Here is a 27,171-nt window from a genome sequence, read left to right as displayed (position 1 = left end):
TGAAGGTCTGCACAGCAAAAGGGCAAAGTTTTCTGGTGGACCGAACTGGTCCCGTCATGCACCTCAACCGACCCAGTTTTTTTTTTAGTTAACTTATAATAATAATTTTAAGGTAAATGAGATTTGGAAGAGTATGGTTAACCTTTTTCCCGTATATGACCTAACCAGAGATGTGCGTGAAAGATACGGAGGGAAAATTCAACCAATACATCGGTCTATATTTTTGTATTTATTTTTATCAAAGATTTTACTCCTTATTTTTTTAGTTCACAATTCTCCTCGCATATCAAACACCCTTAATGTTTTCAATTACGTTATTAGCTATATCCAATCATATTTTAGTTATCAAAATCTCGGGATCCAATTCGATCTTATCGTCGTGTCGATTTAATTAAAGATATGATAAATATTCAAGTTCGCACACGTCTTCGTATCTCTTATTATTCTTAGGTTTTACTAACTAGATTTAAAAAGTATTATCGCGTTCAATAAAACACAAATTCTGCTTCTAAATGAAATAATTATTATCATTAATATATTGTTAATTTGATTATTATTATTATTATTTATAAATATTTCAAGTTATATATAAAATGCAATAACATAATTAAAATATCCTTTCGTAGACATTCTTAATCCGATTTAACGCTTGTCGAAGTACTTTCTTGGATTTTAGTTGATGAAAATTACGGATGTGCAGATTCGGCGGGTCGTATCGAGTTGAACATGTTAATAAATTCTTGACTGAAACAATAAAGTTTATATTATTCACGATTCACAGTACTTTCTCGTTAAACTCAATCGGTATTTGGCTTAAAAACCAATCTTCGTCGTACAGAGGGAAGCTAATTACTGACATTGTTCAATGCCGTGTAAGTATATACTTTTGCTCTTTTAGAACTTATTACCTTCATTTGGAACGTAATCACTGTTTAAGATTAACTTTTTTCCTTCAACAATTGCTCTAAGAAATGGTTACTGAAAACTGAACTGAAGTTATAACTCCCTGGTTGATGTTTATTTTGTGTCGTTCAACGACTCAATACCGGTACATACGTCTTATTTAAAATACTAATCATTCTTACTTGACTCTTGAGAAGCTGTTAAGCATAGCCTAGTGTGTAAGGCTTCCTATTCGGGGTGACCGAGTTTGAGCCCCGCTAACTTTTCAAAGTTATGTGCATTTTAGGCAAATACTACTTACTTGAACGGTGAAGGAAAACATCGTGAGGAAACCACGCCTGAGAGTTATCTGTAATGTTATCGATGGCGTGTGAATTCTACTTATCCGCATGACAAACGTGGTGACCCATGCTCTGTAGAGTTTGATGGTGATTTGACTCTTGAGTTTACCTTAACTGCTGCTTTGGATTATCTTACCTCTGGTCCAACATGTATAGCCAAGTGCATATCCTCAGCATCTTTAGCTATAAAGAAATCAGCTAGACCGTTGTTATCAACATTTATTTTGCGGCCCGTACACTCTGCGCCGATTTTTTCACCAGTAATAATATCGCAGTACGCGCCAGCTGGTAAACCTGTCTGAAAAGTCAATTTTATATCAATAAAAATGATCGAATATTCGACTGGAGTCTCTTTTACTGATATGCCATAGATAAGCGACACGTAATGAACGCTAATCAGTTTATACTATTTATGTTGCTACTGTAATTCTTAATATTATTAGGTTCAAATATTTTTATCCATGTAGACGCCCGCGCTATAAAATATCCATAGCGGTGATATAAAACAAGGTAACTGCATGACATTTATAGTCGCTTACAGTTTTGGGTAGAGGAATATGCCTTCCTACATTAGATATACTAATTAGCAGATACTATAGAATATACTGTTTTTTTTTTAATTATTCTTACTACGCAGTACATGTGCGAGATTTATGATTGCATAAGAATAAAAAAGTAAAAACATATCGCTTTTTAAATTCCAATAAAGGATGAAATGCCTTATGATGACGGAAGATCAGATTACATTTGTCACCCTCTCTCTAATTTCTGCGGCTGTCGTACTAGGCGACTAAGGAAGTAAAACGGAGAACGGGCAGGGCTCCGTGCTTATAGTACCATCGACTGCGATAACCTAACCGGTGAATCTAACCGGTGCTAATGGGAAGCCTTTCCGGTGTGAGAGGCCTTTAGTCCAGCAGTGGAATGTTCTGGGCTGTCGATGATGACGTTGAAAGGATGATTTACGCTAAACCGTTGCGAGAACGAGCCATGCCCCGTACGAGTTATTATTGTAGGCGCTGAGTACGGCCGAGCACATTACATTGACGGCCGATTGGCGCAGTTTGCAGCGACCCTGCTTTCTGGGTTCGATTCCCACTACTGGAAAGTGTTTGTGTGATGAGCATAAGTGTTTTTCAGTGTCTGGGTGTGTATATGTTTATTGCTATTTATTTATGTATATTGTTCATAAAAATATTCATCAGTCATCTTAGTACACATACCACAACGCTTACTTTGGAGCTAGCCGACGATGTGTGTATTGTTGTAGTATATTTATTTATTTATTTATTACGAAATACTCGTGATGTTAAGGATCAGTGTATTGTCCGTATCTCGTACGGAACACGACTTGTTTCCGCCACGGTCTAGCATAAATCATCCTTAATCTTTACGTTTAACCCGTCATAGCTATTAGAGACGGGTAAGTTTGTCAACATAATAGGCGCATACGTTGGCTTTAAAACTTTGAAGTGATATGTCGATTACGGTTAAGAACTTACGCAAAAGGTAAGTAAACTAATTGATTTGGGAAATTTGGGATTTCGGCTAACTTAAGTTAATAGTTAAGTACGGTTATCACCTTATAAAGGTTAAAATAATCCTCCCACCTCTAAAGTCCAGCGAGGTTTATTACAAAAACTTGTTTTATTAAACAAAAATTTGGCCTTGACTGACATATCACCTGGTTTTGGAAACTTACGATGCAGTCTAAGATGGTAGCGGACTAACTTGGTAAAGGTATAATCGATATATTTAACCACTATGGTTTTAACACGTCTTTGTACCGGAACGCTGAATCGCTTGGCGGCAAGTTCTTGTCGGTAGGGTGGTAACTAGCCTCGAACGAAGCCCACCAGACCAGACCACAGAAAATCCATAATTTTATAATTTCTAAATTGCTCTCAGCGGGGCTCGAACACGGTAAAGCTTCAGCACTTAACACAGGGCATGAGAGGCTTTCAACCTTCTTTCTTATATGTGAAAAATCTAACACAAGCAAACCGAAGACTAAAGATAGTAAAGTAACAAAATACCTGTAACGTTTGATACAAGTCGGTTAAATCACCATTAATCACGACAAATCCCATATCACCCCTTCCGAAGGCAATTTGTTTGTTGCCGTCATCCCACCAATTTAGTATGGGAGATTTGTTAACAGTGTTCCTGAAAGCCACCATTTGGTAGATCTGACGCCATCGATGCTCGCAGACCCAGCCTCCGCCGCATGTGTTGTCCTGCATACCATACTAATATTATAAATGCGAAATTTTGTCCGTTTCTTTGTTTATTAATTTAAGTACATTTTAACTATGTTGAGTATAAATGAGATTTTTGCATAGAGACAGCCGGTATCCTGGATACAAACTCAGGAAACTTTTTATCCCGTATAGCCTGATGAGAACTGTTCCATAGGTAACATACGCAGCGCGTAACGGTGTAGCAACTAAATCGATCGTGACAACATTTTTCGTGAAATAACTTTCATCCTGATGACAGACATAATAATAATAACTAAATGCTTCAGTAACCACAATCGCAATAGTTAAAAATATACAAAGAATTATAAAAATTAATAGGAAAAAAAGAAAAACATAAACAATTTAATCAAGTTAATGGGAAACCTCCTCAGCTCGATGGCACTAGATATCTGCCAAGGAATACTGCAGCACTGATATTCAGGACAAAGCATATTTTCAAGCCCGGGAAAACAAACTATGAACGAGAAATTTTTAAAAATTCCAATTATTCTACGACATACAGTGAACTTTCCGACTCTACGACATACAGTGAATCGCCCGCCTCTTTAAACTGAAAGCAACATTAAACAATATTTCAAGTTTACTACCACAGTACTGAAATTTGGAAGCGGCTGATCAAATTGAGTTAATTGATTTAATTTTCTGCCACATGAGAGGAATGCAATTGATAAAATTCAAACCACCGCACTGCGCCGCTTACACTCGATACAGGATGTTTCTTATACACCAAACTATTGATTCAATATCGCAGTTTTTGTTTGTTTATATTCCAATTAATAAATAATAGTCATTGGGCAGATTAACAGGGTCAATGTTTTAAGACGAAAAAAAGGCATCGTGTATAAAATTTGGTTGAGTTTAACTTTTTTATTATAATCAAATTATTATTATAAGTGAGCCATGTTTTGACGGGGTCAGAATAAAGAACACACACTATTCATCTTTCCAAGGGTGATGTATGGGGCGACTAAGAGGAAATAACGGAGAACGGGGAGCAGCTTCCTATGTGCTACTACTATCTACATACCATCTACTACGATCACCAAAACATCGGCCCAGCATGGTATTATGGGCAAACCCACCCACTTTTTGTCCAGTTGACCCCGACTGTTATAGGCTGTGGGTGATAAAATTATTAGCACCAAAATCTTACGTCGTTAATACTCGGCGATACGATGTTCTCTTTGTCATCACTAGGAGGACCTTGATCACTGTCTTCAAAGAAGTAACTGCTCATCACACGAGGGTTCCCGTATGGGTGTGCCAGCGTAAAAGCTATGGCTGCCTAAAAGTTAAAAGATTTGTTACATTACAAAACAGATCCACAACTAGCGTCGTACTTTCAGATAGACTAAGTAGTTAATTTTTTATATAGTGTAGACGCTAGTCTAGCGTAACCCAGCCCGCTTCGCCGGGCTAGATTTAGCTTTATTTTTATTTAAACAATAAACTTCCATCATTAAATTTTTAATTTAAGTCTCATAATATATTAAATCATTTATATCTCTCCGTATTCATTCTCTTCTATTCTCTTCTCGAGCGGGTGAAGATCATTATCTACACTCATGTACACCCAACAATAGAATATCATCATAGTATATAAAAGCTGTATTTGACAGTTTGACAGTAAAAAAATAGGAGTGCTTCGATCGTCACCAAACTTTACAGGATTCCTCACCACGTCAACCCGGAGATTCCCTGAAAGTTTAATTGAAATCGGTCCAGCCGTTTCGGAGCCTATACGGAACATACCCACACACTTTCTCTTTTATATATATAGACAAGATATTGACGGACAAATCAGATGGCCCATCTGATGATGAGCGGAAAAGTATCGACTATGAACAGAGCAACACTTCGCAGGGGACACAAGTTCAAAGTGCCGCTCAGTGACCATCTACGAGGCGTAGGTGTAAAGCCTCATCTGCCAGTTATTGCACCGGCCACCAAGCCCTTTATATCGGAACATTACAATAAATGATAATAATAATAAATAAATAAATATACTACGACAATACACACATCGCTATCTAGCCCCAAAGTAAGCGTAGCTTGTGTTATGGGTTCTGAGATAGCTGATGTTTTTTTTTTTTGACGTGACAACGTCTTATAATTCGATGGAGCCGGCTGCACGCACGAAATAACATGACGTGTGCGGCGTTACCTCGCTCTGAGGCGTTCCATTCAAGGCTTGAAATGCAAGTGAGAGCGCGGAACGAGCGACAAAGAGGCACAGTCGGCCTCCGCGTTTGACATCTGTCTCTCTCCTACTTGAGTGAGCGATGCGTCCGCGTGGACAGCTTCTATACGATAATACATTTACATGTTTTCGGCAAGGATGAAGTGCAGTGAAAAGTGAATGTGGTGTCAATTGTTTATAGCAACGATAATATCTATCAAACAAATAAAATTAAAATTTTCTTTTGAAAAATGCAACCATTCCATCAGTATTTTCTTACGACGTTGTCACGTTCAACTATCGTCAGTAAGCCGACTTTACAGACAACCAATTTTTTTTTTTATAAATATAAAACACATAAATACTTATAATACACAGATAAACACCCAGACACTGAAAAACATTCACGTTCATCACACAAACACTCTCCAGTTGTGGGAATCGAACCCACGGCCTTGTACTCAGAAAGCAGGGTCGCTGCCCACTGCGCCACTCGGCCGTCATAAACAATGCTGCATGGAAACAAACCAAGCGCAAAAACATAAAGTGCTTGAGCACTAATGAACTTCATTTAGTCAACTTTTACACGTGCAAAGAATTTTCTTACCTTGTCGGTTATGAAAATTACGTTTCATTTGCTATACGCCGCGAAAAGCAGGAGAATCAGGAGAATCGAATGTAATTTATAAATTACTTCAATCTTTATACTCCACACAAAACAGATCTTCGGAAATTTACTCTGTACGCATGTTTCGCTCCGACACCGGATTATCCTCAGGAGATGTTGACTTACAATGAATAATTGTTAAGTAGCACACAGTACAAATTATCTCTTGCTTTACGCGGAGTATGGCAAATTAAGCTTAATTTTCCTAATATATCATGGAATTTCGCTAAGTTCTGTCCAATATACCTTATAAGCCCTAGCTTCTTTATATGTCAACACATCGTTACTTCGCTGCGTGTCGTGATTGTCGATGAAGACAAGTGCAGTTTCACTTGGCGACAGGCCCCAATGTGGGCCCCATGATATCAGCCACTTCATAGCGTTATCACCACGAAATACATTTTTCAGTTCGCTACCAACCTACAAAATATTTTATTTATATATATCATCATCATCATCATACCGACCCATTACCGGCCCACTGCAGGGCACGGGTCAGCCTACGGCCTTAACTCTATCTCATTGTGGGAGGAGTCCCACAATGAAAAGGGGTTAAGGCCGTAGTCAACCATGCTGGCCCAGTGCGCTTTGGTAGGGTTCACACACCTTAGAGAACATTATGGAGAACTGACATGCAGATTTCCTCACGATACTTTCCTTCACGCACATAACTTAGAAAAGTAAGGGGTGCGTGCCAGGAAACGAACTCAGCCCCGAAAGTGAATTCCTGCCCACTGGGCTATCACCGATTTATATACACGATTTAAAAAAAAAAAACAAACAACACAATTAATATAAGAATAATAGTAAATATTTTTAAAAACATTAATAATCTGATTTAGTAATCTGATCTGATTGATAGATTGCACAAATTAAAGAAATAACAAAACAATAAAAATAAGATGCGCAACAACAAACATTACAAAGGTCTCCTCTCGGAAGGAGAAGGGTTTGAGCCATAGTCCACCATACTGGCCTGGTGAATCGGTTTACTTCACTCGTCCTTGAGAACATTAATGATAACTCACAACCATAGAGGTTTTCACAATCTAAAACGTCTTCGATACCAACGCAACAAACGTCTTCGATACCAACGCAACGAGGCTTAGTACCGAAGGTGCTCTCTTCGATACCAACGCAACGAGGCTTAGTACCGAAGGTGCTCGCAGGCCGCAGCATTGCCCATTTTAATGACCAAACTTATTCTTTTTTCAAGGTAAACAGCTCTAGGATCTCCGGTAAAGTAGATAACCCTTTTGGAAATAATTTTATAAAAAGAGCACGAACCTCCAGGCCTCTATGGCCCTAGAGTTCTACCGCAAAAGGCACAAAAATAATACAAGGTTATATTTATAATTATCTTTTTCTTAAACTTAAGAGCTAACTTAGCTCTCGTCGGTGTAGCCTTTTCCAACCTTCTCTATCCATGTCCCTCTTTTACATCTTTATAATCCTATATAAAGTTTATAAGGATTTGAATTTGCCGTCAAAAGTGTTTTTTGGAGAAAAAAGGAGAAGTTTCTTAATTCGACTGAACGCGTACTCGAGGTCAACCGACTATTATAGGTGGTGGTAAAAAAGAAGCTGAATGGATATTTCAAATTTTTGCAGGGAGGCTTGGCTTGTTGCAAATACGGCCACGCTTTTCAGCGTTTCGGTACGCCGCCCTGTAAAACCCAAAAACAAAATTCAAAATTCAAAAATGTTTTATTCATGTAGACCTTATCATAGGCACTTATGAAGTGTTCATACGTTTGAAGTTACACTAATGTTAGTGGTGGTTATAGAACTAAAACTAGAAGGGGTTCCAAACGCGCCCTGTCTCAGAAGAGCCCACAAGAAACTTAGCCAGGTTTTTTTTGCTATCACCATCTCGCAGTCTAGTTAATGTTGAGCTATAAAGTTAAAGCAATTCATACCCAAGCTCTTTTATCGTACATGTAATCCTTAAAATTTTAATAGGATTTTTCTATAAGCTTACGTTTTATAAAAACTTTGAACTTATTGAGAGACATCTCACGGATTTCATCTGGTATTTTGTTATAAAATATATAAAGGTATCGGAGCCAGAACTTTTATTAAAACAAAAGTTTCGTAAGTCAACTATAATATAACTTCTTGTAGATTCTAAGTCTGTATGCATAAACTTTCCTCGATATGAACTTTAGAGTAGATTCCAAGTTATGGCTAAGCTTACAAGCGCTTCCTTTATGATGTATTAACGTACCCACATCCTCTTATAATACCCTGGTACTTTAGTAATCCCATTTAAAATTTAACTCTCAAACCCTGCTGGTTTTGTTTCATGAAATAACTTACAATTGCGAGTCTCTTTTAACTCCGACGCAAAAACGAAGGGGTGTTATAAGTTTCACCTGTTGGTGTGCGTATACCAAGGTTCGGGAATAGTGACCCTGCACCGGAGACGTAATATTGGAGAAACCCACACAGGTTAGTAGTATAGTAGTAAAGTAACCATTTGTGACACAGCTCGCTTGTTGCTTACCTCCCTCGCACATTGTCGAGCGCTGTGATTTAAAGTTGGAGGTCCCAGATTCGATTCTCGGCAGGGCCCAATTTGGGTAATTATAATTTCTGGGCTAGTGTAGATTTAGCGTTCCGGTACGATTACGCGTAGAAACCGATTAGGGTAGTTGGTTAAATGTAACTGCTATACTTCCTAACAGGCTAGCCCGTTACCATCTTAGACTGCATCATCACTAACCATCAGGTGAGATTGCAGTCAAGGGCTAACTTGTAGTGGAATATAAATAAAAATAAAAATTCTGCCGCCAAGCAGCAGATGTGTTGTCTTAAGGACGTGGCTGCCGTGTAAGAATAGGCAGATCTGGTTTTAACCGGGTTTGTTTCGATAAAACTACGAATGACCTAACTTTTGGTCATACAAGCGATAGCTTTAAATAAAGAACTATGTAGGTTATGTGAGTAGTTTTATATACACAATTTTTATGTATTATCTATAGTTATTTCAGCGCACGCCAAATATTGTGGTATAAGAAACCACGGATGCCACTTCTGTTAAAAGTTTCTCCTTACAACGTCAAGAGACAAATTACTATTTATTTTTTATTTATTTTGTTACATAATAATGTGATACCATCACTGATTATTTCAAAAAACAAAAGACTTAATCGAGTGATAAGCAATAATAGATAAGTAAATGGTTCGTGCAGAAGGGGCACGCGACTTTGGAAGCAATGCAGGATCTTCATCAAAGGCACCTCAGCCATTTTTGATCCTGTGTTTGCTACAAAAGATGCGTCTACTGTATGACTCGGAACAGGTTTTAATTTACTGGTAAAAATTGTTCCGGTTTTAACCGGTTGATTCTTCTTTAATCCGGTTTATGCCGCGATTGTTTAAAAAACGTGATGCTTCGGCTAGAAGATTAAATTTATGTAGAAACGTTTGATTCTTTTACATAAACGACACCGTAGCCTTAATTTATTACCAAATAAAACTATAATTTGTCTGTTTATCTGTTACCAAAGTTAGGCTCAACTACTGAACCAATGTATGTGAAATTTGTAAGTTATTTTTTTATTATTTTGCAATAGGTTAGACCTTCAATACAATATCACCAATTGGTAAGTAATAATGCAGTCTACGATGGTAGCGCGCTAACCGATAAGAGGTATTACAGTTAAATAAAACCAAACGCCTAAACAAATATAGAACTGGAACTGTGAATCACTGGACGGGAAGTTAATTTCGGTAAAAAGCCACAGTCGAAAGTTTCGACCAGATCAGAGAAAATTAAGAAATTAAAATTGTCAGAATAATAATAAAATCACAGATCTGACTGCACCATTGAGGTAGCTAATATAGCTTTTGTTACCAATACTTTGGTTCACAGCTATACTCAGCATGTCAAATCTTCTTATAGAAATAACTTGAATCCTAGAGATGACATGGGATAACGTTTATACTAAAAAACCCAGAACAATGTCGCGGCCAGAATCTAGATTACGCAAATCGAAGTTATATTCAGTAAAGATATAATCTCATTTTTATCAGAAGTTATTTAATCGCATCATCATCTTATCTTAATTTGATGAAGATTTATTAACCTGCCAACAACAACACAAAATTTTCACTTCCCGCGACTTACTAAATTGATTAATCGTGATTCATGTGTTTAAAAACGCCCTATCATCAACAACGTCTTAACAATACTCTGGTTGGTAAAGTTATAATCACCATCTTTACAGTTTAACCCCCTGTTACCCAAAATATAATGTACACAGTTTTCGAAGTAGTTGAATAGGGTGTATATGACCAGCGCCCCTACCGAAATCTTTCTGAAATTGTATTTTTATGTACGAGTAACTAACTGATAGTTTTCTTCTAACCGTTAGGTACTGCTACTTTAAGGCATAGTATATAAATATATACTTAGTCTTAATTCAGTGGCATCTCTAAAAGCAGTTTACTCCTCCAGATGAATAGGTTAATTGACGTTATAAATCTCTATAATACCTATATATAAAACCTGGGGTGTTTGTTAGAAATTATACAACGTGTAAATGAAAACCGAAATAATAATTCACAGGCTTTAGAGTTAAAGTCAAAGTCAAAAATATCTTTATTCAAGTAGGCCCAAGGGTGGCACTTTTGATGCTATACACATTATGTACTGTCTCTGAGACTTATCTGTGGAACCGAAAACCTAATAGTTTTTTGAGTAAAACACTGCCTGAAAGAAATCAGGTACAGCCCTAACATCACATGCAAAATTAAAAACATGTGACTCCTGTCACTTTATTAGTTACGCGTCGCGTAGCGTAGGCACTATGCGTGTGTCGGTCTCTTATCTAAAATAGGGTTGTCAGAAGTAAAAACTTTAAATGTTTTGAATTAGTTTGTTTGGAAAAATAAATATGCTGCCTTTGATTTCATATATGTACAGGATGATTCCTTATTAAATATTCTTATGCATCCGTCAACGTGACGCCATACCTGTTCTAACGTTGACACTTTTATTAGAAAGGGGGTAAAAGTACTTACTCTAAATTCAGTGACATCTCCAAGGGGCGTGTACTGCTCCGGACGGATAGGTTCATTGCCGTAATAAATCACCTCTTGGTAAATATAAGGTTTCGCGTCTGCCGCAAATCCGAATGCGGGATTGAGATTATCGAGCCTCTTATAAATCTCTTTGAGATCATTCGGCCACATGTGTTTGGCTGCGTCTACTCTGAAATATTGTTATTTATGATCATAATGCAGGGACTACATCAGTTTGTACACAAATCGATCTAGACTAAATAACCTTCAATTAGCATTATTTAGTTATTCTAAAAAATCAACTAGCAACATTATAATTAATAAATAAATATACTACGACAATACACACATCGCCATCTAGGCCCAAAGTAAGCGTAGCTTATGTTTTGGGTACTAAGATAGCTGTTGAATATTTTTTGTATGAATATAATACACATAAATACTTATATTATACAGATGAACACCCAGACACTGAAAAACAATCATGTTTATAACACAAACATTTTCCAGTTGTGGGAATCGAACCCACGGCCTTGTTAGATCTTTAACGGCCACGGCTTTATTGCAGGAATAAAGTAACGTTTATACTAAGTTGGTTAACTTAAAATTAAGTTACCTGAATCCCGCAACGCCAAGTTTGATGAGAGTATTAAAATATTTGACTATTTTTCTTCTCACATACTCTTCGGTTTGATTTAAATCCTTCAATCCGAGTAATTGACAATCTCTGACCTGAAACAGATATTCAAATTCAAATAAAGAATTCAAATTCTATAGAGCTTGATACGTCAATATTAATCCTTAATATTACCGATTTTATCTTATCATTCGTCTTTATACAAAACGCATATTTTAACTACGACAGTTTAATGTGTTTGGAGATCTAAGATGGACATAGATAAGCAAACGGCAAAATGAGTAACTAAATAGGTACTATTATAAGCGATAAGGTATCACCCCCGCCAGCGCGACAACGCGGAGGCACAAATGGTGACATCGATGACTCAAGGCCCATCGGAATTAATAACATCCCCGCGCGCGCCGACGACGACTACGCTGACAGTGACGCCGACATTTCACGGACACGACAAACCAACAGGCCCAAAGCCAATGATGGCGGGCCCTAGCCCCTAGACAGGGGCTAAAACAACAATTACCAGGGCAGCATAGCTGCCCTGCGAATATGACCCGGGTAAGGAGGCGTTGCCTCGAGGCCCGTACCCCCGACCGGCCTATTGGCCGCTTGGAGATGACCCACACAAGCGATAAGGTGAGGGAGCCTACTATTATCGGTTATAGTACATATTGTATTTTTTTTTAAGCCTGAATTATATTCGTTACTTCAGGTATATACCAAAAACACGTGAAACAAAATATTCAAGGCAATTTACGGTGCTTTTCGTAGGTATACGAGGGTTATTGTTTTAAAGGATTTTTTGAGCACCATTACTATTTTTTTAAATAGGGAATGTAACTTTGCCTCGTCGTTTCACCCGATTTAAATATCCGGAGGTACGTTATGTTAAATAGCCAGTAACCTCTTTTATCAAACAGATTATTATCTAATAGTTTTTCGTACCACACAAATATCAACGTGCATCTGTACCTATATATTTGTGTGCATAGCTTAATACCACCTACGTTTTGGAGTCAGGAACTTATGTACGGAAAAACTTGTTGATAAAATTTGCATAAGATGATGAAGATTCTGAGTTAATATTACCCGCTCGTTTGTGCAGACTTAACCCTTAACAGCACCCGTAATTTCCAACTAAACTACACTCGTGGGGTACTTAAAGCCTTCCAATATTCAACTAAAGAAAGAAAAGTCATCTTTTTCTATTTATGTAAAATTGCAATATTTTTACTTATTAAATACCATGTGTGACTCGTTAATTATAAGCGCAGCACTGGTTTTTTAGCCAGCTCCTTTATCTTCATCATCATCGACTCATAGCGACTGTACAAGCAAACAAAATAAACAAACCGTAACTCGAAAAGAAAAATATTAACAACTAAGACACACACAATTATCTTAATTTTATCTATGACGGACATCATCAAACCAAAAGCAAAGTTTAACCATATTAAAAAGTGATACTTAGAGGTTACTTTATGTAGATTGTGATTACGTAGCGTACGTGTTCATGGATGGTTAATACATATTTTACAGATAAAGGAGTTTTTAGAAAAATTCGTATTACAATATAGTATATAACTATATATTACAGTAAAGTTACGAGAAATCAAGTGAATAAAAATGTAAATCATTATTCGGGGTGGTCATAGATGCCACAGCTAGGCTGCTCGAACCACACAAACTAGAATTGATAAGCTGGCTCAAATCCAGCTTCTTTAAGCTCTCGAGGAGTCTTAAGAATACATGTAAATACAACGGTGACGATAGAAATATTTCTGAAAATGTGTGTACTAGGGGACCATAGTCCCCCGCGAGTGTTGTTGAGGGTTAAAGCCCGCCTAATCCTTTGAGAAAGGACGTCTTTGAATAGAAATGAAGACATTAGAAAATATTATGCTCTTAACTAACCTCACTTGCATCATAATAGTTATTTATTTCACAGTAAGGATGGTGAAAGTGAGATGCATTATAAGGCACGCCAGGGTAATCATATTTATCAAAGTTAGCAGTACTGCCACCAGTTCCTTTATTATCAGTTTGGGAACCTGTCATATGGTTGACCACAACGTCTGCGTAAATCCTGTAAATAAAAAAAAATATGTTTATATCATCATTGGAGTTTTAATCGGTAATGTAATGTTTATATTCTCTTTGATTGTATCTTATTGAAAAACTGTGGTGGTGGGAGATGTTAGCCTTTTGTACTTAGAGTATAATATACCAGTCTTTTGTCTAGGCAAACTAGGGCATTTTATCTTATTTATCACTGACATAGGGCCTATATAGACGGCTTTATTTTTAAATTTGCCTATAAGATAGGAAGACAGACTGTAACACAGAATCGAACAAAATAAGGTTTCTTATCAGAAATATCATATAAAATCATATGTACTGAGAACACCCTAAGAGTCCTTGTTGTTTAGTTATGACATAAGCTTTCTTAAAAGAAATCGCTAAATTATACATAAGAAAGTTTAATGTCTGGATTGAGCTATGCACAGATAATTTTTTATTACTGGATGAATAGTTATCACTACGATTTCATCTGATGATAAGTGACGATGCAGTCTTAGATAAGTTAATTTTATTAATAATCAATCATACTTGACGACATATTAATACTACGTGCGCTTTTCATTGACAAGCATATCAATGAGCTAATTTTAGTAACTATGTAAATGTCATATAATATTGTAGATAAGCTAAGTTTTAAGCTATTAAAATATCACTTACTTCAACGGTGAAGGAAAACTTTGTGAGGAAACCTGCATGCCTGAAAATTCATCATGATGCTCTCAAAGGTGTGTATAGTCCACCAACCACCACTGGGCCAGCGTGGTGGACTACGGCCTTAACCTCGACCCGTGTAGTGGGCCGGTAGTTTGTTTATGTGATGATGGTACTACATAAATCCTATGCTACTTTTCCTACTATTCTACTAATATGAAATTTGAATGAAAAACATAAAGATGTTTGGATATATGAATGTTTGTTTCACACAGTTCTAGTAATACTGTAACTAATAAATCAAAATAACACAAAAGCTATAATTTACTGAGAGATACTTTACAGTTAGGCGTAGATAATGTGGTGGGATTCTATCTTTAACAGTTCCAAGAAACAATTTTTAATTTCACGGGAACTCAGAAATTCTACGCAGACAAAGTCGTGGGCTTTTTTTTTTTTGCTAAGACACTTAGGCGTTACAATAAAAAAATATTTTTAAATATTTTCACTTAAATCTAAGACCACAAAGATTACATATACGTAACAGTACAACAGTTTTTTAACATAATAGGTTGATAATGAGGTATATAGTAATTTGCAAGTGATAGGTAAGTAGGCTATAACTTATAATTAATTATATTATACTGCTTGACTCCAACACGGTAGCTTTGTTGTTTATCTAGACAACCTACGTGCATTATCAGTACCTACTTAACAAGTACTTATGCACATTCTATGCATTTAAAATATCTACTGATATAATACTGGTAACAATAAATCAGTAATTGATAAAAACATTTTATTAATACATTCAAATTGGTAGATTACTTATATAATATTTCATTAAACTTAGTATCATTTGCATTTGTAATTACCTACTAATATATAATTCATATCATTGTAGCAATTATGCCCCCCTAGTCGTTACGCCAACCCTCCCCGGGGTTTTAATTAAACATTATGTCAATGTAACTGTCAATATATATTATTTTATTTGGAATGGATGCACGGATACATATAGAAAATATCCGTAGACTGTGCGCGCTAGCGTCGCTTTATTTTTGCAACTTAATTTTGAAGTTATAATTCTTTTGGCGCGTTAGGGTATTAAAGATGCGCGCGCACACCGTCACAAAAAACCGACACCCTGAAGTTAGCTATCAGACATCACATATGACAGTGACACTTTCAATTGTCGAAGTCTGCGGGCTCTTTCCGGTGATTTGATTGATTTTAATTAAAAATCTCAAATCTTCATGTTGAGTGAAACTTGGTTTTCCGATAATGAGATAACTAGTTCAAATTCAAAAATTAATTCAAAATATAAGTACAATATAAGTACATTCACGTTTCTTTTGCATTTCAATACAGTTTAGGAATAAGTAGTAAATTAATTAGTCCTTGTCTGCAATCTTATTAGTTGCTAAGAGATATTGCAGTCTGAGATGGAATACGGATGGTATGGTATACAGCGGGCTAGCCTGTTTGCCGTATGGAATTGGTTTCTACGCGATATAGTACCGGAACGCTTAATTGCTTGGCAGCACGTAGTTTTACGTAGGGTAACTAGCCATGACCGAAGCCTCCTACCAGGCCAAATTAGAGATAATTCAGAAATTATAAACTCGCAAATGGTAGTACCCGCTGAGGATCGAATTAATACCCATCACTCATAATTCTATTGAACCAACTTATTTTATGTATGTATATAAATAAATAAATAAATATACTACGACAATACACACATCGCCATCTAGCCCCGAAGAAAGCGTAGCTTGTGTTATGGGTACTAAGATGCCTGATGAATATTTTTATGAATAATACATATAAACACCCAGACACTGAAAAACAGTCTGAGCATGTCTGTTTTTTCACACAAACATTTTTCAGTAGTGGCAATCGAACGCACGCCTTTGGGCTCAGAAAGCAGGGTTTTTGCAATCTGCGCCAATCAGCCGTCGATATATTATGTATATATTTCCTAGTTCACAACTACACTTCATTATTTTATAATGAGTGGGTAAAATTGTTGCGAGTGGTGTTTGTGGTCTCCTTTGGCCCGTATTCTTTAATGAGTACACTTTGCCCTAGTGGCCATCAAGAAGTACACGTACCTACCCGCCCCTATAATAGCTTCTGGGAAAAGCTTCAAGTGTTTTTCTTCCGATTTTACTGAATAGGCATATAAGAAGGTACTTGAGTATGAAATTAAGGCTACCTTTTTACCAGGGATGTGAGAGGATGTGTACGATGTACCCATAGTGTTGTTGAAAAAATATCGATAGTTTTGGCAATGCCAAATATTTCGATTAAGTATTACGTTACCGCCCTTTGTTTGGACTTCTGCAAACCATTTTTAACTATTTTTTATAACTGTATACACTAACAAAATGTGGTTCTAAAAAAAACCAATTTCTTGAAATTTTAGCCGACCAATGGCTATGGCAATACCATAAGATTATATCGTAACTAAGGTCTTAGTTTTATCACTAACATAATATAAATTGTTATATATTATAATATGATGATAACTTGTTGCACCCCATGGTGAATAATTCTGCACACCTAATTTTTTTAATGCAATTAGGCACGTGTACAGACTAACTCATCGGGAGCACTGTTAGGCGTGGGCGTAGTAGTAAATTTAATTCAAGGCAGTTTACTTTGGCCAAAATAACGCAGGTGCCATGTATTTTCCAAGGTAAAAAGTAACATTAATCCAGGGTATAAAACATCTATGCATCCATACATTCTTACAAATTGAAACGTTTATATTATAAGCAGGATTATTGAAGAAGCCCAATGTAAAGCAACTTGGGAGCTCTTAACTCTAAATTCTCACCCATAAAGGCCTGTTTCCAGTAGGGGGCATTATAAGACTCAGGATGATAACGATATATTTGGTCTGACATCTTACCTTACGCCAACTCTGTTACACCTCCTTGTCATATCTAAGAGTTCTGATCGATTCCCGGAACGTGTGGTAAGCTTGTATGACATAACTTGATAGCGCTCGTACCAAGTTCTACCTTTATCGCCTGTGTTAATAATCAGATTCTCGGATGGAGGTGATATCTGTAGATGAAGAATTTTAATTAGCATCATTGAATTATATAGGTGTTAACCTACTGTTTAGGTGGTATTGCAACTGCCTCGTTTGTGGAATGATTAGCATGCTCGGCTGCAGATCAGATCCCAGACTCCATCCCCGGGTCGGGCCAGCGAATAGGTGCCAATTAATGGGTGGGTTTTCAATCAAGAAATTCTAAATAAGTACCAGCACGGAGTCTTGAAATTAGCGGTGAATCTCCCCTGTTCCTCGAAGAGCACGTAAAGCTTTTGGTCCGGTCGTGTCGGAGCCGTCCCATGAGACTATGAGGGAATATAGAGGGTTCCTGTGTGGGTGAGTTTTTGCGCATAAACTTGTCTAATATAATATCTCCCGCGTAGTTGGAAAATCTCTCTGGAGAATGACCACCATAGCAGGAATAGAGAGAACTGTGTTACCTGGGGGTGCACGCGGTTCGGATTTCTATTAACTACTTACTACTTGTTGGCACCTGCACTTCTCCAAGTCCTTACATCATCATCGCCGTTATCAACCCATTGCCGGCCCACTACATGGCACGGAATCCGTACCATAAATATCCTCCATGAGAGCCAAAATCAACCACGCTGACCGAGTACGGATAGACTTCACACGCATTAAAGAAATTTATATTGTAAAGTCTCAGGCGTGCAGGATTCCTGACGATGTTTTCCTTCACCGTTCGAGCAAGCGATATTTAATTGCAAAAATTCAAACATAGCTCTGCACTCGGTCCCCTTAAAAAATAGGCAGAAGCCCCAACCACTAAGCTGTCAGCGCTCTCGCTCCAAATAAGTGGCAACTCTCCTTTTTTTTCTAGCAGATGGACAATCTGTGGACTGTGGAATGCACTCCCAATAAGCCTACGACAGTCAAGGTCACTAGACATATTCAAACATCTTGTTAAGCCCATTATCTTGAGAAATAAATACGACAGTGATAAACTCTTACTCATATTTAAGTGAGTATCGTATGGTTTAGTATATATTACTTTAAAAATTTTATATTTATTATTATTATTATTATATGTCTGTATTCATGATAAGTATTAGTGTGTAATTGTTTATAAGTATGTATATAATAATAATACACCCCACCAATCCAGTTTCCCTTGGTTTTCCTAATCCTAAGGTTGCCTGGAAGAGACCGCTACTAAGCGATAAGGCCGCCCTTTGTATCATACTTTTTAAGTTTATTTTTGTTGTGTCCATTGTTTTCTATTTGTAGAGTACAATTAAAGTGTATAAATAAAATAAAATATCTACTATCTACCGTTCTTCTGTACAGTCATATATTGTAAGCACCTGTGGCGATTCGCCTTTATATTTTATGAGAGTAGCAACATTATTGTCTATGGTTAGAGAAACTGTTAACGGTTGATTAGAATAAAAGGTTGAAACTTAGCTAAGAACAAAAGATGTAAAACTTATAAAGTAAATGTGTTTTGTATTTACAATAAACAGTTATTACTTAATATATCAAATAGGATTGTTATTTGGTGTTCCCCAATCCTATAATGGTGACCCCGACGTGATTGTCGTCGTTATGAAACTTTTTACCAGTAATAGTTCGTTACCATTTTATCCCTGGACAAAAATTATGGTGTTAGTAAAACGTAAATTATTCAAGACGCCTTTTTGATGACCCGTTTTCCTCGTGCCTACTAACTGACCCTACGTACCTACCAAGTGCTACAGGGGCGATCTCTCGGGTGTCCTACCCTGAGAGTATTCTACGGTTTTCTTCGATGTGGTGTTTGCATGCAGGCTGCATGCCCTTACAACGAAGATGACAGTGTGACAGTGCCAGGTACCAAATGTGAGGAGGGACTGTTCAAGGTATTTATGGTGGAAGTGTTTTTCTTGAACTAACAGGTACATATTTACCTAGTGAAACATAAACCTAACAGTAACTATTACCTAGTGAGGTAAACGAACAATTTTTAATTATTATGACTACCTAATTAATATACTAAAAAAACATTTTTCTTGTAAATAGTTATACCTAACCATACTTAATTATAATTTTCTGTTTCTACTTTTTATTAGTAAAACGGTTTAATTAACCATTTTGCCTCTATTTAACTAAATTAATAGGTATTTGGTCTATTGTGTGTGTTATTATGTATAATTTTAGGAATTTATAGTTTTGTTTCTCCGGCTTAGCATTAAGTTCAACATTTTATTTTCTCTACTTAATAACTCTATTTCTAATTAATTTTACAATGCATGTAGGGTATTTGGCTGATTAATACACTGTAAACTAGTTTAACATTTTAAGCAATTTTACTAAGGGGGTACCGCAGGAACATATTCAGTTCATTCTCAGTTTTAATTATCTTTAATTTTTTTATTTGGATGTTAAGGTATAAGGTGTTTCTAATGCTACTTTACCTATTCTAATGTAATAATTAAAAAAAAGAAAACAGCCTACCACTATTTAAAAAAAATAAAAAAAATGTTTTTAATTGCAACTAGGAGCTTGCTTTATTAACAATTATTATTATTATTTTTATTTTTTTTTCTCTGCTAGAGACTTGTCTGTTTGTTTATCCTGTATATATACTTTGTTTGTGTATACATAATGGCTGAAGAGCAGTTACATAGCAAAGTACAGGACTTGCAAAGACAATTAATGGAATTGCAGTCTTTGCCTCAGACGGGTACTGTAAATGGTATAACAGTTAAGTTACCCACATTCTGGCGAGAAAAACCAGTGATATGGTTTGCGCAGGCTGAAGCCCAATTTGAGATTGCAGGCATAAAACAGGATTCCACCAAATATGGATACGTCCTCTCCATGCTTGATGAAAGGATGGCTGAAGATGTTGAGGATATAATTGAGAGTCCTCCTGCGGATAATAAATATGACCACTTAAAGAGAGAGCTCATTGCTCGCTTCTCTGTATCAAAGGAGCAAAGAGTACGCGAACTCCTGAATAATGTTCAATTAGGTGATAGGAAACCTTCGGCATTCCTTCGTCATTTGCGCTCTCTTGCTGGCTCGTCAAATAATGATGAGGGCATTATAAGAGAGTTGTGGATGCGTAGGTTGCCCCAAGAAGTGCAGAGGATCTTGATGGCCCAACGGGATTTACCTTTAGATAAGGTAGCTGAGATTGCAGACACCATTGTTGAGGCACCAGCATCCTCCTGTTTTCCCTCCTCCTCCGTAAATGCAGTTGTTTCACATACAGATGTGCAACTATTACGGCAGCAAATGGATGAGCTTACAAAAAAAATGGTCGAGTTTACAAGACAGCCAAGGTCGTCCTCTCGTTCTCGCCCGCAACGACAACAGTCTTCTTCTCGCTCTGGTTCCCAACTGTGCTGGTATCACAAGAAATTTGGCAGTAAAGCCTCAAAGTGCATCAGCCCTTGTGACTGGAAACCAGAGTCGGGAAACGACCAACGCAATCGGTAGAGGCGGCTGCGGATTGTGACCTTATTTCACGCCGTCTGTTTGTCACGGATTGTCAGACCAAGGTAAAATTTTTGATTGATACTGGCTCTGATCTGTGTTGTTTTCCTCAAAGTTTACTAAAGGCACCCGTTGAACAGACCGATTTTGACGTACGTGCGGCGAATGGTACTACAATTAAGACCTATGGTACCATATGCCTTTGTTTGAATCTGGGCTTGCGCAGAGATTTTAAATGGAATTTTGTTGTGGCTGATGTGGGTACGCCTATCATCGGTGCTGATTTTTTGGCTCATTACCATCTGTTACCAGACTGCCACAAAAGCAAATTGATTGATGCCACCACAAACATTTTCACAAAGGCCACTATCGCAAACATTGCCCAACTTAGCGTCAAAACCATTATTTCAGGAGATTCACCCTTCTTCGAAATATTAAGGGAATTTCCTGAGATAACGCGTCCACCGGGTATGCACAGGGAGATTAAACATACCACTGTACATCATATCTTGACATCCGAGGGTCCACCAGTAGCATGCCGTCCACGTAGACTTGCAGCCCAGAAGTTACAAGCTGCCAAGAAAGAATTCGAGGACATGGTTAGCTGTGGTTCGGCGCGCCCCTCAAATAGTCCTTGGTCCTCGCCATTACACATGGCTAAAAAGGGGCAAAATGGCTTTCGGCCATGTGGGGACTACCGCGCATTAAACGCCCGCACTATCCCCGATCGATACCCTGTTCGTCATATTGGGGACTTTAGTCAGGATTTGGCTGGTTCTACGGTATTTAGCACTGTGGACCTGGTCAAGGCATACCAGCAAATTCCTGTTCATCAGGATGACATATCTAAAACAGCAATAATTACACCATTTGGGTTATTTGAGTTCCCCTTTATGACGTTCGGTCTTCGAAACGCGGGACAAACCTTTCAGAGGTTTATTGATGAGGTAGTACGAGGCCTCCCCTTCTGTTTTCCCTACGTGGATGACATCCTGGTGTTTTCTCATACTCGCGAAGAGCATGTTGAACACCTGCGCATCCTTTTCAAGAAGTTATCTGAATATGGGGTCGTTATTAACTCATCCAAATGCGTGTTTGGCTCCGAGGAGGTGACATTTTTAGGTCATCGGATTTCCAAATACGGAACTTGCCCACCACCGGAGAGAATTGAAGCTCTGCGGGATTTCCCTTTACCGAAAACGGTTGAAAGCCTCCGCAGGTTCCTCGGCATGGTAAATTTTTACCGTCGATTTCTCCCGAAGGCAGCTGAATTACAAGCTCCGCTGGTTAACGTGTTAGCGGATTCTCAGCTCAAAGGCGCAAAACCTGTTCCTTGGACACCCGAAACAGAATTGGCATTCCAAAAATGTAAAGACCATCTAGTTAACGTCACTCTTCTAGCTCATCCTAACAATACAGCTCCACTAGGTTTATTTACCGATGCTTCCTCGACTCACGTCGGTGCTTGTCTCCAACAACGTGTCGAGGATTATTGGCAGCCGCTCGCGTTTTTTAGCAAGAAGCTCACCGAGCGGAAGTCTGCATGGCCTGCCTATTATCGAGAGCTGCTTGCGGTCTATGAGGCTGTTCAACATTTTCGACATGTTTTGGAGGCCCAGCATGTGACAATTTATACAGATCACAAACCACTGATTTATGCTTTTACGCAACGCAGGGAGAAATTGCCACCCCCGCAGTTAAACCAACTTACATTTATTTCGCAGTTCACTACAGATATTCTTCATGTTAGCGGTAAAGATAACGTAGTAGCAGACACAATGTCGCGCGTTGAGGCAATACATTTAGAGGAAGATTTCGCTGCCCTCGCAAAAGAGCAGGAGAATGACCTCGAGCTTCTGGAAGCGAAAACAAATTCTTCTCTTAAACTTGAGAAGGTGGTTATTCCAGGCACGGAGTTGAAAATTTTTTGCGACGTGTCAACTGGGAAACCGCGTCCTTACTTGACCCCTTCGTTTCGTCGGGCTTATTTTAATAAACTACATAATCTCAGCCACGCAGGCGCGCGAACTACTGCGCGATTGGTGACTGATCGTTTTGTCTGGCCTAGCATGCAGAAGGATTGCCGCAATTGGGCCCGTTCATGTACAGCTTGCCAGCGTAGCAAAATAACCCGACACACGTCCGCTCCTATAGGGGATTTCGACAGCCCGACTAAGAGATTCCGACATATCCACATCGATATAATTGGTCCTCTCCCTCCCAGCAAAGGATTCCAATATTGTTTGACTGCTGTGGACCGGTTTACGAGATGGCCTGAGGCCTGGCCAATGGTGGGTATAACCGCGGAAGGGGTTGCAGATACATTTTTCCGAGAATGGATTGCTCGGTTTGGTGTCCCTCAGGTCGTGACTACAGATCAGGGGCGACAATTTGAGTCTGGTTTGTTCCAATCTCTGATGCTGCTATGTTCCGCTAAACGGGTTCGCACCACGAGCTATCACCCGTGTGCGAATGGTTTAGTGGAGCGCATGCATCGCACTCTTAAAGCTGCTCTAATGTGTCATCAGGACACATGGTCCAACGCTTTACCGGTCGTGCTTCTTGGTATGCGCTCAGCTCTGAAAGAAGATATTCATGCTTCTGCTGCCGAATTAGTGTACGGGGAACCCTTGCGCCTACCTGATGAGTTTATTGCTCCAGCGCCCAGTCCCAGTCCGAAAGAAGATCCATCTCGGTTTATAGCACAGCTTCGGCAGCATATGGCACGCTTGCGACCGGTGCCGATTTCAAGACACGGGCGGAGGTCTTCTTTTGTTTATAAGGACCTTGCCGATTCTTCTCACGTTTGGTTGCGAGACGATACAGTACGACCCTCCTTAAGGCCACCTTATAATGGTCCTTACAAAGTGCTCAACAGAACCGACAAAAATTATACTATATTGATAGGTAACAGAGAGGTTGTGGTAAGCATCGACCGCATAAAGCCAGCGTACATTTTACCGAACCCCTGTGCAGAGACAACAACTCCCGCCGTTGTAACCGAGGAAACTCCAATCTCGGCCGACGATGGGACACAGGCTAAGCCAAAACGATATACAACCCGCTCTGGCAGAAGCGTTAGATTTAAAACTCCTATTGACGTTTAAGATTGTTCTTATTATATTGTGCTAAACTTAATATTATAAGTTTTTTTTTTTTTTTACTTTATGTTTGTTATAGGTTATGTTTGTAATTTGTTTTATTCTAGATTTATGCGTTTGTTTCTGTAGTTAAAATTTTACCAATTTTATTGTCTCCGTAGGGGGGTGCTGTGGCGATTCGCCTTTATATTTTATGAGAGTAGCAACATTATTGTCTATGGTTAGAGAAACTGTTAACGGTTGATTAGAATAAAAGGTTGAAACTTAGCTAAGAACAAAAGATGTAAAACTTATAAAGTAAATGTGTTTTGTATTTACAATAAACAGTTATTACTTAATATATCAAATAGGATTGTTATTTGGTGTTCCCCAATCCTATACACCTATTATTTAGGTTTACAAGACTGTAGAACTGTAACTGACAGATCAGGACTCGTTTCAGTTATGTAGTCTTCGCAAGCAATATTTTTAACTTGGTTTAATAAAATTACCTGCACTCCTCCAAATCCTTTTGGGCCGAGAAATCTTTCACACTCATCAGCGATATCTCTCCACTTCCATTCGAACAGATGGACTATTGTAGTTCGGTTTGGTAACATGTTGTTTCTAGTGTCACCATTTACTAGACTGAAGGTTATAAGCAGTAGATACAGATTCATTTCTAGAACCAAAAGTTTGATTAGTAAATTTCCTACCCGGCCCCATCTCCATAAAAAACTAGTAGGCAGACCATTCTATTGAATAGAAAATTATTCTGTATATATAGATACTACCAGATAACGCTTTATACATGTAATTGAACGAACCATTTTGGTTGGGGATTAGCATTAGGATTGAAAAAAAATAAGTCTTGCGTCCAAGTTTACTTTTGGTGATTGCTAATATATTTTTAATCGTACAAATAATTTTATTGTTCCCACAACCAAAAGGCGATTTATTTTACCTACGTATTCAGGAGGCAACTAACACCAACTAACGCTTGATTTCTAAGTACTATTTGTTAGTTCGGGTCTTTCCCCCGTTTGGTAAGACTACTAGGGGGTTCAGAGACAGAGCATGATCTTTCCTCCACCGATACACTCTACTTCCCAGACTCTCTCCCTGTAAAACTGCGTCTAATCAATGCCTATCAGGTTTGAGCTCGCGAAAATTCGCAAATATGTACAGGCTAATACAACCCCAAGCGTGTTATGGAAGCTGAGATAAAATATTTAGCACAGCGAGTTGTTCAAGAACCAATAACGTCACACCTACTATTTGACCGTTCGAGTCTTCCCCGTTTGACTACTAGGGGGTATGGTTTTCGAGACAGAGCGTGAGCTTTGCCCCACAGACATACTTCGTACACTCTATTAAAGCCCTTCTAAACCGCGTATAATCTGTTACAACTTTATAAAGTTGGTAAATTATTAAACTTTTGATAACTATAAATTGATATTTGCCAGATATTTTATTAAATAGATAATAGATAGTTTTAAGAAACAGTTAACATTATATTTGATTAACAACGAATGTTCATGACATTGAGTTGGTGGGTATTTTGTTATAAATACGACTGCATTATCGATGCACCTCTGTCCTTCATGTACTCGATAGAAATACAAAGATGCCAACCGGTGTCTAGTCGTTTATCAAATCTGTGCCAACCAGGTTTTACGCTCGCGAAATTCGAGACGAAATGAAGTGGCGCTTGGTGTTTAAGAACTATCTGTTTGTTCGGGTCTTCCCAGTTAGGTCTAGACTACTACAAGGTACCTCAGTTTTACAAGTTGAGGTAAAAGTATTAAACACAGACTACCGACAAAAGCTATTCAAGAGACTATACTTAGTTATTAAGTGAGTCTTTAAAAGGTAGGTACATGTTCGTCCTATAGTTCGTTCGTCGATATAGTCTAATTCCTTTTTTTTTTTTTGCTATCGGGGGGAAATCTTCAAAGATACACTAAAACCCCCTCGGTGGCTATCCTCGACACATATTTTGAAGGCTCCGGAATCTCCTAAGAACGCACCGGTGCAAGTATAATAGTCTACTTCCTAGACTCCTTCATTAAAAACACGTCTAATGAGTTTTAGGCTCGCGCAAAATTCACAAATGTATACTTAGTACAACCGCATGAGAGCTCTAGAAGTTGAGACAACGGTGGCTAGCGAGTAGGTAGGCACCTAAGCGTTAACTTAGATCAAAAATGCAAATCAATTTACTTACCGATTCAATAATTATCCAAACGAGAGAATTCACAACTCGTAAAATATTATAGCTCAATAGGTTATCCGTAGGTACAGATAACACATTTAACTAAGAAGTGTCAAATCATTTTCAACGGGCGTCTCATCTCTGTGAATCTCTCCTTAAGTAGATATGCATATAGTACTTATAGGTATCATTAGGTATTCATGATAAACAAAGCATTAATAACAATATTTGGTCAGGGCCGGCTTACGCCACGCAGGCCAATATATGGGGGTCTTTTTATGTGCCTTCCTTCATATAAAAATATTCATTGTTAATGGAACCATAAGCCTGAAGTCTGCATTTATTCGGCATTATGATAGACTTGACGACCTCCCTGGGGCAACGGTGAGCACAATGAATTTATGGTCCCGGGTTCGATTCCCGGCAGGAACAATTTGGGAATTCATAATTTCCGAATTTTCTCTGGTTTGGTCTGGTGGAAGGCTTTGGCCGTGGCTAGTTACCACCCTATGGACAAAATCGTGCCGCTAAGCGATTTAGTATTCCGGTGCGATGTACCTAGCGTAGAAAATAATTAAACTAAAGTACAAACATAAAAGATAAATTAACAAAAAACCAACGT

At 38.1% G+C, this 27,171-nt stretch overlaps 1 protein-coding gene across 1 annotated transcript; it reads right to left on the bottom strand.

Moving 5' to 3' along the window:
• Positions 1-573: 573 nt before the first annotated feature.
• On the bottom strand, positions 574-26,691 carry LOC120628640 (alpha-amylase-like). Its single transcript, XM_039897173.1, has 11 exons — positions 26,562-26,691; positions 24,847-25,016; positions 17,664-17,821; positions 13,928-14,099; positions 11,996-12,111; positions 11,380-11,569; positions 6,598-6,771; positions 4,659-4,790; positions 3,281-3,481; positions 1,381-1,542; positions 574-744 (listed from the first exon to the last, which is right to left on the bottom strand). The coding sequence occupies exons 2-11, from the start codon at positions 25,012-25,014 to the stop codon at positions 730-732; spliced, it is 1,488 nt and encodes a 495-aa protein (XP_039753107.1). The 5' UTR covers positions 25,015-25,016; positions 26,562-26,691; the 3' UTR covers positions 574-729.
• Positions 26,692-27,171: the final 480 nt, after the last annotated feature.

Source organism: Pararge aegeria, chromosome 13 (genome assembly GCF_905163445.1).
Source record: "Pararge aegeria chromosome 13, ilParAegt1.1, whole genome shotgun sequence".
Taxonomy (NCBI): domain Eukaryota; kingdom Metazoa; phylum Arthropoda; class Insecta; order Lepidoptera; family Nymphalidae; genus Pararge; species Pararge aegeria.
The sequence above is the reverse complement of the archived record's forward strand: the minus strand, read 5'-3'. Positions and strand labels throughout refer to the sequence as shown.

Coding starts and splice junctions, on each gene's coding strand:
- LOC120628640 (XM_039897173.1), bottom strand. CDS start 25,014: ATGAATCTGTATCTACTGCTTATAACCTTCAGTCTAGTAAATGGTGAC. Junction 14,100..17,663: donor TGTAACAGAGTTGGCGTAAG/GTAAGATGTCAG, acceptor TTTTATTTACAG/GATTTACGCAGACGTTGTGG. Junction 3,482..4,658: donor TATCGCCGAGTATTAACGAC/GTAAGATTTTGG, acceptor TATGGTATGCAG/GACAACACATGCGGCGGAGG.